Raw genomic sequence first — 12222 nt, forward strand, 5'->3', positions numbered from 1 at the left:
TGTTTCCTCAACTACTTTTAATAGTGGAATTTATATTCATTTTCCCAATATCAACAGGAGAAATGGGACAGCATGACTAGAAAGTGGAGAGACAATAGATCCTTGGTTCAATCGGTGAAGCTGTTTCTTATTGATGAGGTCAGTTGGTCCATGAGCTGTAAAAGCTTGTTGCAGTCGTTTTCATGCAAGATGCTTAATCTTGAGAGCAACGTTTCAGATTTTGGCATCAGCTTCTTAGAAAATTTAAAGCATTTTTGGGGCAACCTTTCTGCAATTTAGTAGCACAATCCGAATAGGCCTAGCTCCAACTATTAGCACGCATTGTATCTTGACAAGCTCTAGCCACAAAATAACGAAAAAAAAGTATTTCTTTCTCACCTTAAGCCCGGATTAAAGTGAAGAGAAAGTTACCGAGAGTACAAAGTCTTTTGTTTGGCCTGAAACTCTCAAACGCTCTCGGCGACTCTGGTACGTTCTCATACAATTTTTTCTGAAGAATGAGTCGAGGCCCACCCTTGCTGAGAGTTGAAGAAAACTCTCATGCAATTATTATCCTTCAACTTTCGGTGACTCTCGCTCTAAAGTGGGCTGATCGAGCTTTAAACATCAAATTTTTGACCAGGCATCATTTTTAAATTTTAACTTTACGTTGGTAAAGTAAATGGGACAACTTTACTGTTTCATATTTCCCTGTTTCCAGGTTCATCTCCTAAACGACGACGCAAGAGGAGCTACCGTTGAAGCTGTTATTAGTCGCATGAAAACCGTTCAGTCTACCATGACTCGGAATAGCACCTCAGGAAACAAGAACAGTCAAGACAGAGCGGGCATGCGGTTAATAGCCATCTCAGCTACTATACCAAATGTTGAAGATGTAAGTTGTGGAATAACACTAAAAGACTGCACATACATTAGTAGACTGGGCTTCAATTAGCTTTACCTATCTGTCAGTGTGTCGCTCTTTGCTGCGATGGAGGACTGCGATGGACTGAGGACGTTAATGCTCGAAACGTTAGCTTTCCAGGCAACCGCTACGGCTTTCCAACCTTCCAACCGCTGCGGCGGTTTATTTACCTTTAACAACTTCTAGTTGATAATCAACTAAGTGTTTCGCTTGCTCGCTGACGCAGCACAACAGTTCTTTAGAAACTAATAACTTTGATACTCATCGTTTACAATTTGCAATGCAACAATGTTGCGAGACAAGTTAAAAGAAACTGTTGCCTCATTACTGGGCCTTAACCAAGCAAATTCATCACTTAGTCCTAACTGGATATATACCAGGCATTCTGCATTCTACGTTCAGCCTGTAACCTTGGTGAGTAACAAATATAACTTGGATGACAGTGTTTCTTTTTCCGCCACCAAACATGCAGATCGCGGCCTGGCTTGGAGGAATTGACTCTCCAGCATCACACTACAGGTATATGAAACTTGTATTTGAATCTGGTTTTAGTGAAAAGCCTTCTTTTTGATTAGTCAGGAAACAGACGTTGGAAGTGTGTATCGCCGTAATTGCGTTTAATTTTCGGGAAACGGGATAATTTTCGGGTGGGTGGGGGTTGGGGGTGGGAGTGGATATTTTTTTTTGGGGGGGGGGGGGTTCAAGAAGGAACCCGATTGTCTCCCCTCCTGAACTATATTTTGATTTTTTTCCTTTACAGTATGGACGATTCACACAGACCAGTGAAGCTAAGAAAGGTTGTCCTTGGCTTTCCAAAGGGAAATAACTACTCTGACTTCCGATTTGACTTGTCTCTGAATTATAAACTGAGTGGAATTATTCAGACTTACTCGGATCGAAAGCCTACTCTCGTGGTAAGCACAATATGATAGCCAGTACGGTAAAAAGTAGCTAGTTGTTTATGCTTAGATACAAACCTATTTGCTTCGTTTGCCAGTACTGGAATGGCAATGCCATTAGAATGGTTACTTTGAAAACTGCGCGCAAAATTCTGTAACAGGTGTGGTAATAAATTACCGTATGCGACACTGAGGGGTTAAATTTAAAATGATATCATTGATTCAGAAACTCAGCTTTTTGTTGGATATTAACACCCAGAGGTCAACGAAACATAAAAACAAAATGCGGTCGATCAAAACAAAAACAAAACAAAAACAAAACAAAAATACCGTGCATGCATTTTTATTTTGTGGCGACAGAAGTAATTTGAACCAGTTTTTTCGACGTTTTTTGCTTGTTTACAAGCAAAAGGAAGGAGAATAGCAGTTATGGGCTAAATGTTGAACCGGAAGGAATCGCATTCTTGTTAACTCTCAAGGGACTGTTTTAATTTCTCAAGGAATTTCTTTCCGCTGTGGGTGATGAAAGGGTCTCTCATTAGTATTGCGTCAACACTTGCGATCTCGTGAAAAACGTGACTTGTCACATGTATAAACGTTATATAACAATTATTTGTTTATTTTGGAGGACGCCAGTTCAGTTCTCAGATCGTAATGTCTTTTGTCACTCATCAACATTGCGTAATAGCTATATGATCCCATTGCATGTTTAGCACGTGATATAGATATAGTACAGCTATTTGTTTGTTGCGAACACTTAAACGGAATGGTCATCGTACGCGTCTTACTACTGAGTTTCGTAGAGACATTGCGTGGTGGCTTCGGTTCATGCGGACTCACAATGGAGTTTCTATTATTTCCTCACTTGTCTGGACTGCTCCTGACACCGTGTTCTCCACTGACGCGTGCTTATCGGGATGTGGTGCATTGTCGCAGTCTCAATATTTTCACGTACAGTTTCCTTCAGTGGTCCTTGCCCGATTTTTAGAGATTCATCTTTTAGAAGCGCTCGCCATCCTAGTTGCTCTGCGTTTGTGGGGCCATCTGTGGGCCGGTTGCCGCATTCAAGTATTCTGCGATAACGCTGCGGTGGTTCCTGCACTCACTTCAGGATCAGTCGCTAGCCGCTCTTTTGCAGCCTCCCATGACTTTGAACTACGCGCGGTTCATTTATCGGGCGAAGAGAATCGCGCCGCAGATTTATTGTCTCGCTGGCATCTTGACAGTAGTTTTGGGGCACGTTTCCGTCAACTTCCCGTGTTCTCAAGTTTGAGCTTGGTCTCCGTACCGCACGATTTCTTTACCGTTTATGACTATTAATTTTTCTATTCTTTGTTAGATCGTGATCTTCGAGATCTGTGGCGAGATTTAAAGGTCACTCGCAAGGCCGCCTTCGCGGCAGGCTAGGAACACACAAGAACCATCTCACGCAGTGGCGGATTTATTTATTGTTTTGTTTATATTTTTCGTTCGATTTTCTACCGGCTACGGTTGACACTATTTGTTTGTTTTGTCAATTTTTGAGTAGATCCTTAACACCAGCTTCGGTGCGTAATTATCTTAGTGGTGTCAAGTTTTAATATTTGTACTGGTACAAGTGTTTCACACACTAAAACGTTGCTAATAGTTAACCAAAAGGAACTCATTTCGTGACAATTGATTATTTCTGCTGAGTTGCACAATTTAGAATTTTAACATTCAATGCAGGTGTGAAGTGATATTTACAAGTTTTTTTGTAGCCTGTTGTGAAATTTCTTCCGGTGGAAGCACAGGCTTACCATCCAATGTTTGTGAGGTCACAGCATGCCCATATGAATATTCAAATTTCTTCACTAATTGCTATTGTAAATATTTAAGCTTTCTAAAATCTGCTTTTACGACTTTCATTTGTAATAAAATAAAGTAGAAACATTTTCGCATTGTTTAGGTTTGTTTTTATGCCGTTTTCTTTTCGATTTGTAGCGCGCGAGAGCAGTTCTGGGAGTTTAAGTTTTCGACTCGTGTACTGAATACAAATATTTACACAAGGCGTGCAACTTGGACATCGAAGAATCCGATACCGCCTCTGGAATGTAACCGAAAAATCAAATTTCCTCGACTCGCTTTCATCGGAGATCCCGGTCCTCGAAAGAACAGTCTTTGAACTATAGTCTGGCCTAATTTGAGTGCGATCGGTACGCCCCGTTGCTCTTTTAAACTAGCTGGAATATCAAATTAGGTCGTAAATTTGCCGATTTACAATGAACTGTACCACCTACTTGGACAATTTATGCAATATTCGCTGAAATTGGTCAAAATTACTACCTATGCTCTCCCCAGAAAGCAGAACATGTTTCACTGCAAACGTCCTCTGGGGTACCCCAAAGAAATACTGCTCGGAAATCACGACGGCGAAGCCGAAGACAATGTGAACTGGGAAATTTATGTGTACTCGCTATAACGTGAATTTTTTTGAGTAAACTATCGAATTTGAGTGTAAATTTTTTTTTATATAATTAAAAAACAAGAAGTCGAGGTGCAAATTAAATTTCCAGTTCACGTTGTCTTCGGCTTCGCCGTCGTGATTTCCGAGCAGTATTTCTTTGGGGTACCCCAGAGGACGTTTGCAGTGAAACATGTTCTGCTTTCTGGGGAGAGCATAGGTAGTAATTTTGACCAATTTCAGCGAATATTGCATAAATTGTCCAAGTAGGTGGTACAGATCATTGTAAATCGGCAAATTTACGACCTAATTTGATATTCCAGCTAGTTAAAAGAGCAACGGGGCGTACCGATCGCACTCAAATTAGGCCAGACTATAGTTCAAAGACTGTTCTTTCGAGGACCGGGATCTCCGATGAAAGCGAGTCGAGGAAATTTGATTTTTCGGCTACATTCCAGAGGCGGTACCGGATTCTTCGATGTCCAAGTTGCACGCCTTGTGTAAATATTTGTATTCAGTACACGAGTCGAAAACTCAAACTCCCAGAACTGCTCTCGCGCGCTACAAATCGCCAGGAAAACGGCATTAAAACAAACCTAAACAATGCGAAAATGTTTCTACTTTATTTTATTACAAATGAAAGTCGTAGAGGCAGATTTTAGAAAGCTTAAATATTTACAATAGCAATTAGTGAAGAAATTTGAATATTTATATGGGCATGCTGTGACCTCACAAACATTGGATGGTAAGCCTGTGACGAGACAAAAGGTAACTCTGTCGTGCGTAACCTTTATCGGGAACCCTGCATTAAGCCCAGTAGAAATCTTTCTAACTCGAAAGGAAACAACTATTTCGATTAAAGGCAAGCGTCAAAGTTTACCATTTTTTAACCAAGCCAAAGTATATGAGTCGCAAAGCGCCCAGCCGTCGCGACTGACAAATACAGCATTTCCTCCGCGAAAATAAAAAAAAATGCTTGAACTGACAGACGTTTGAATTCTTCTTTGATATGTTCGAACAACAATGCCCAGGATAAACCTTCTACTCATACTAACTTTATGCAAAAAAAGTCGATATCTCGAAGAGATCTTTGATCATTAACTATTAGGCTTATTCAGATGCAAAATAGTGCAGAATGGTGTTACTCAGTCTCACTTTAAAAATATGTTTATTTGATGGCTTTCTTCGAATCTTTTTTTCCCCTTGGCGTCTTGCACTTTCTTGCGTTAAGTCAGTTTTATATCCACTCTTTTTTCGTTAATCTGTCAGTATTCCAGTCTTCTCACGCAGGGTCTTTTTCAACAGTTTTGTTCAACACGGAAGAGTGCTCAGCAAGCAGCACAGATGCTTGTCAAAGACGCACGATTTATCATGAACTCACAGCACAGGCAAAGGTAAACAAAGGTAGCTAGCACTCTGGCCTTGGTTTGTTCAAAGGTTCAAAGGGTGGATAACGCTATTCATTGGATATGTATTAACAACAAAAACTAAGCGGCTATCCACTGGTCTGGATAGCGATTAAGCCGGTGGATAACGTTATCCATTCGTTTATCGAACACAATGTGGTTCCTCTATTTGGACCTCGTCCACATGAATGGACATGCATTACTGTTTTCATGTTGAAACCAGTGTTGTTCTACTACTAAAGCTTTTGGTTAAAAGTTCTTAAATTAACGTGTGTATGATTTCTCTTTTCAAGGCTTCAAAGGATTGCTAACTCTCTTCACGATTCCAAACTAAGAGGTGAGACTCGAGAATAAAAACAGAGCGAGGGAAAATATATTTACCCGAATAATAACAAAGAAGTTCTTTCCTTACGTTGTAAATGTGCTTCGTTGAGTGATCAAGTAATCATAAGTGATAGATACAATGACTACAATTTGAGTGGCCGATCTTTATGTGTATTTACAATGGGGAGCCGAAGGCAAGCGAGACGTGGAGGTCCAAAGGAGACGTGTGGTCCCAAAACGTGCCTTCTAGCAAGCGAAACAAAAGTTAAAAACTATAGGAAAACGCATGAGCATTCTGTCTTTCAAAAAATTAGTTTTCTCGTAGTTGTAACTTCCGCCCTGCTGCTTATAGTCCTAAGGAAGGTTAAGGGACGAAATCTTTAGCTAACTATCATGATCATGGTTTAGTTCTTGTTTTTAAAACAGTCGTGTCTGACTTTATTTGTAGAGCTGGTGATATGTGGGATTGGCTATCACCATGCAGGACTGGACCCTACCGATCGAAGAAATATTGAGACAATGTTCATCAAAGGTGACCTGCCTGTAATATGTAAGTACACAACGCCTTATCGTGTTGCTGAAATTCCCCTTTGTCATAAACACGAACTCTAAAACGCGGCAAAGAATTTTTTTTTTGTTTAACTCATCTTGGCTTTTCTTCTGATTTCAGTTGCCACCAGTACTCTGGCTGTAGGGGTAAGTCTTCTGGATCTTGTATTGAATTTAAGTTATAAAATAGCGATTATCATTACTGGTGTCCAAAGAATTTCTTATACTCACGTTCAATCTGAAAATCCAATAGTTGTCCGATTCGGCTTAGCAACAGCTTTACCTTAAAGTAAGAACGAAAGTTACTTTAGTCTGTTCTAACGAAAGATCTCTTGCCAGGTAAATCTTCCCGCTCACCTTGTAATCATTAAGTCAACTGCACATTACGTAATGGGCGTGTTTCAAGAGTACTCTGAAACACAAATACTACAGATGATTGGAAGGGCTGGAAGACCACAGGTAATTTTGCGACAGTGTACTATTAACAAGTTATTTATTAAAGGGACACTGTCAACAGTTTCACTTCAAAAACTCAAGAACCTAACTGAACACATATGGAAACTGCGAATAGTGGTCCAATTTTGTTAAAAATCACCATGCAAGTGTACTGAAGCGATAAACAAGTAATATTGTGATGCCATCAGGAACTTTAGATCTCAACTTGGAAAAGTCAGGCTGATTTTTTCACGTTTTGTCCTTGTGGACTGGAAAAAACAATTAAAAACTATTATGGCTCCCTTTCTACCTTTATCAACAATTTACTTTATATCTCCATCTTGATGTACAAGGTGCATTTCATGTACGAGAAGACCTATTCACCAATTTTAGTACTTTTTACCGAAAAGCATTAAATCCCCGTGACAGTGTCCCTTGTAATTTTAAACTGATTTTCCACGTGGTGCTCGGTGTATTTTAAAATTTCTCACCTGATTCCTCGTGAATACATTTTACTTAATCTGAAAACCACTATCAGCAGCTAGTGTTTTTTATTTAACCTTCTTTTTATCGTTTAATTTGATGTCTCTTGATGTGATTTGTTTTTCAGTTTGATACCTCTGCCACTGCAGTCATCTTAACAACGAGTGCTAATAAGGTTCGTTGAACTCTTATCCATTATATTACAGTCTCTTGTCTCCTTACTGAGTAAACCAATGGTTCTTTCTTCTGTTATTGTTTTTGCATTTCATTATTTCTCAGTGTTCCATAGCGTAAAGATAGTTATGTGTTTTACAATCACCGAGTAAAAAGTTAAGGTCGCTCGCTATCAAGTTATGATATATTGAATTACTGTAGTACTTATCAGTAACATTCCTTTTTTCGGGAGTTCTATAAACTTTTCAAACTAAGCTTACTGCCCTTTTCTTTAATCCTGACATGAAAAGTAGATCGCACACTGGCTTAGGTAGCATGATGGGGCAAGGAGTTTTCTCTCCTAACCCTTACTTCAATAGCAGGCCATACTGTAACCAGTGTAACCGCCTGTAACAACTGATTTTTTATTATTTTAGCAAACTTCAATCCCTACCAATTAACCATGCCAGTTACTTTTATTTTAAATTATTTTGCAGGACAAGTATACCGGCCTACTTCAAGGAACTCAAAAATTAGAGAGCAGGTTTGCTATTGAAAAATTGCGTGTTGTTTTAGTTCAGTCGACATATGCCACATGACTGGGGGATCGCCGGTGAACAGGAAAAAGGTGGCTCTGCAGATAGAGAGTCGCAACCATAAACTACGTCGACTAGCCGTTGACTCAGTAACTAGCAATCTTTTGATGCGAATAAGTTAAGTGACTCTAGCTTTTGGTGGTGAAAATGCACCTTTGTGTTTTCTCTCTAAAACCTTGATTTTTACTAAAGGTGTCTTTGGGTCTAAGATTATGCGACGGACGCTGGCCGTAAGCTCTCACCTCGGGAAGAGTAGTTGAAGTCCGGGTAAAAACTAAAGAACTGGTGGGGGGGTGGGGGTGGGGCTAAAGAAACGTCACTGAAAACAACACCTGCTAAAACGGACACCAACACCAAAACGCGGTCCCATGGGTGTTAGTAGACCCTCTGACGGAGTATTAGTAGTGACAGGAACAGGTGGAAAATAAATGAAAGTGGGTTTTAGTGGTATGAAATGTACTGTCATTATTTCACCAGCTTGCACCATCACCTAATCGAACATTTGAATGCAGAGATCGTTCTAAACACCATCACGGACGTGTCTATTGCCTTGGAATGGTTGAAGTCGACATTTTTGTATATAAGGATATTGAAAAACCCTACGCATTATGGTGAGTGTACACCGAGTTTGAAGTATTAAATGCTGCAGTGACAATACGAAAGTCCAGCGAGATCATAACTACGAATCGTTTTACAAGAGAAATCCCCCTAAGGTAGGGCGGGGTCTTCGCTCAACTTGAAAAGATAACAGTGAGTGAAAGTGAGACCAAACCATAAGCTCCGTCATTGATGTTGAAACAGTTTATAGTTGATTCTTTACCCCCTTTGAAACAGTATTCACAACAAATCGCAGTCAATGGCACACCGAGACAACTAAATGATGAATAGAGGAGTGGGGAACATGGTAGAGTGTTTCAACAAAATAACAGTTTGAACCCTTTGATTCCTTTAGGCAATTTTTTTAAATATTTGCCTTAGAATAAATGTTTTGTCTCCCTGAAACAAATATCTGTTTTAAAGGCATTCGTGTCTGTTATAATCCCGTCTTATTATAGGGATACCTGAGGGACTTGAGAAAGAAAGTTTGGAACAAAAGTTACAAGGTGAATTAACGTAATTACACAATCAGATGATCTTGATGTTCCTTTAGGAAAATCTATTTTAGATCAAAAGTGTCAATAATACAGCAGGACTCGTTTCAACCGAGTACAGCTGGGAAATTGTGATATTGGCTAGTATACACTTCAAACAATGAATCTCTCTCATCGGGAGCTGGGTTAAAACAGCTGTGATAATAATTCATAAAATGACGTTCAGACGCCCAAACAGATTTTGAGACTTAGAAACGCTGGGAATGGCTCTTTAATTAGTCAGCACTAAGGACGATGCTTACAAGTCATCCTAGTGTTCATTGTGGCGCCTTCGGCCATTCATTAATTAAAATATTGGAATACATTCAAAGTCGGTTTTTGTCCCAGATCTGCGCTTATGGTCCCATTAAAACACTAGTCCACTAATTTCTTTTCCTGATTTGACATAAAGATTCCCCAGCTGAAAAGAGTGTAATTTGTTTTGCACAGATATTTGTTTGAAGAGCCTAAACACACTGGAAAAGGCAGGGCTCATTAAAATGGATGACGGATTTGATCTCAAGCCCACGGGTACGTAAAAACTGAAATAGTACAGGTGTGGGTAAATGGACTCTATATCATGGGTGTGGGGTAAAATTTAGCCCAATCATTGATTAACTACGTAGGTAAAGTGGTTTAGCTGTGGCTAAATTAATGACTTGATTTCAAACTATCATGTTTCATAGCGCATCAACGTCACAGTATTGGCAGTAAATAGTAGTTCAGATGCCTTATAGTGACCCTTTTCTACATGTTAAAACTAGTAAAGAAAAGAAATGAATATTTTTTCCTTTGCATTTATTTCAGAGGCAGGCCGTCTAATGGCGAGATACTGCATTGCTTACGACTCCATGAAACAATTCCTTCAAATCAAAGGAACTGAAAGTCTCAGTGACATGGTAAACAACTCTGCTTTGCTGAAGTTTTGTAACTTATGAATCGACACTCGAGTTTTTGATGTACTTGAATTATGAATTTCAGGTTGACTTGGTATCAAAATGCAAGGAATTTTCCGACGTAAAGCTTCGGGTGAATGAGAAACGAGCACTGAATCTTCTTAACAAGGACAAAAATAAGGAAACTATAAGGTATAACTCTCTTGTAGATAAGAGTTCGAGAGCAAGTAACGTTTTTAGGTCGGAATCCCGTGACTGAGCCTACAACTTATTATTATTAATGCAGCTCAATTTGAACTGATTTAGGATTAACTGTCACCTTAAAATAACCAAGTGTTCACTTACGGTTGGTGTCCACCTAAAGGAGGAGTATGTTAGCGGAAGTTCGACTATAACATACAAGACAAGCGAAACATGTCTTATGGCGACAGGTTCACGTGACACCTACCAAAGTAATCGCGCTATTTCTGATTGGTTAATAAGGATCATAAATTCCCCGCTCTTCGTCAAGCATATGCCAACTGATCGCCACTTGTTCCCCATGCAGTTTGCTCCTCGAGAAGCCGGAGTCCTGTCCTGAGCGCGCTAGGTATCTAATTTTGACGACAAGGTTCTGCGCGAGTGTCGTATTTGCTAGTTATATGATTTCATATTTCAATTTTTGTATGCGCTGCATTTTTTGTTGTTAACTCACAAGAACGAATTTATTAATTCGCAATTGCTTGACAAAAATCACTTGCATTGTAGCCTATAATGGGTTCTGTTTCATACATTAATTCACGGACAGGTATCCAATCAATGGAAGGATCAAGACCACGGAGCAAAAAGTTAATTGGTGAGAATTTAGTAACAGCGTTTCTATATATTTTCGACTTTTAGTTGTCTATCAGTAAATTCAACACTGATTATTATCAGACTTATCATTTTCTTCGTACTGTATAGCCTCATTCAAGCTACCCTTGGTTCTCTCACTATAGCGGAATTTTCCCTAAGCCAAGATGTTACGGTAAGTTCCGTACATTAGTTAATCTTTAAGACTCACGAGTAATAAACTGCTAAATTATCCATACAAAATCAAAGCATTATACCCTGTCAAGTAGATAAGTGACAAGAAAAGAGAAAATCATCAACTAAGGGACACTGTCTTGAAGCACCACCAAATTTTCAGAAATAAAGCATTACATGTAAAAATGTATCGCATGCAACTGAAAGGATTAACCTATGCTCTTTTTCCAAACAAGCTACAAAAATTGTCAATTCTGTTTTTTTTTATTGTATATTTACTGTATTTTTTACCACCAGATGTTCAGAAATGAAGCCTTAAAAACTGTAAATGCATGCAGCTTAAAAACTGTAAATGCATGCAGCTAGGTTAACCTATTCCTTCCTTTAAAACAAGTTTAAAAAATTGTCAAATAGTTTTATACTGTATATTTATTTTACTTTTTATGGCAGAAAATCTTCCGTGTAGGACAAAGAATTACGCGCTGTAAGTAACGAACAATTTATGTCTTTCAGAATTATTGATGAAATTTTTCAACTGTTACAGTCAGTGATATGGCTAAGAACAGGGTTTTGTTTGAGGCCGGAAGTTTCGTCCGGTTGTTTCCATGTCATGTCGGTTACTTTGAAAAAAGTGGCCCCTGCCATCGCTTTATATGTTTATTAAACTGAATATTTGATCGGTCAGAATTCGGGGGAATTCAAGACAGGCCCGTAGGGAGGGGGGGGTGCGATGGGTGCGTCCGCACCCCCCCCCCCGCACGAGGAAGTCCGCTCATTGTCAATAAAAAATGAAAATAAATAAATAAATAAATAAATGGAAATGATATTTCTGTACTTCGACTATTTACATTCAATTTGGTCCTTTGGATCGACGGTCCACCATTTGTACATTCGTGTGGCATATTGGACCAAATTGTGTAACTTCGCCCGTTCAACCAAAGTGGTGGCGCCGCTATGTCGATGATTCGAATGCGTGCATTAAGAGGGACGGTGTTGAAGCTTTTCACAGCCACTTAAACT

At 39.3% G+C, this 12222-nt stretch overlaps 1 protein-coding gene across 1 annotated transcript in view; it reads left to right on the plus strand.

The window, feature by feature from the left end:
- The window catches only part of LOC144628857 (putative ATP-dependent DNA helicase HFM1), a 33213-nt gene that overhangs the window by 7885 nt on the left and 13106 nt on the right, over positions 1–12222 (plus strand). The window contains exons 9-27 of the mRNA XM_078486962.1: positions 58–138; positions 701–874; positions 1377–1423; positions 1665–1818; positions 5531–5619; positions 5925–5968; positions 6404–6505; positions 6626–6651; positions 6844–6963; positions 7550–7597; positions 8073–8119; positions 8649–8782; positions 9227–9274; positions 9752–9832; positions 10109–10200; positions 10283–10389; positions 10985–11032; positions 11140–11203; positions 11653–11686. Of these exons, the coding sequence (XP_078343088.1) occupies positions 58–138; positions 701–874; positions 1377–1423; positions 1665–1818; positions 5531–5619; positions 5925–5968; positions 6404–6505; positions 6626–6651; positions 6844–6963; positions 7550–7597; positions 8073–8119; positions 8649–8782; positions 9227–9274; positions 9752–9832; positions 10109–10200; positions 10283–10389; positions 10985–11032; positions 11140–11203; positions 11653–11686 (1540 nt within the window). The remainder of the gene's footprint in view (positions 1–57; positions 139–700; positions 875–1376; positions 1424–1664; positions 1819–5530; positions 5620–5924; positions 5969–6403; positions 6506–6625; positions 6652–6843; positions 6964–7549; positions 7598–8072; positions 8120–8648; positions 8783–9226; positions 9275–9751; positions 9833–10108; positions 10201–10282; positions 10390–10984; positions 11033–11139; positions 11204–11652; positions 11687–12222) is intronic.

Source organism: Oculina patagonica, chromosome 10, assembly GCF_052425735.1.
Source record: "Oculina patagonica isolate OP01 chromosome 10, crgOcupat, whole genome shotgun sequence".
NCBI lineage: Eukaryota > Metazoa > Cnidaria > Anthozoa > Scleractinia > Oculinidae > Oculina > Oculina patagonica.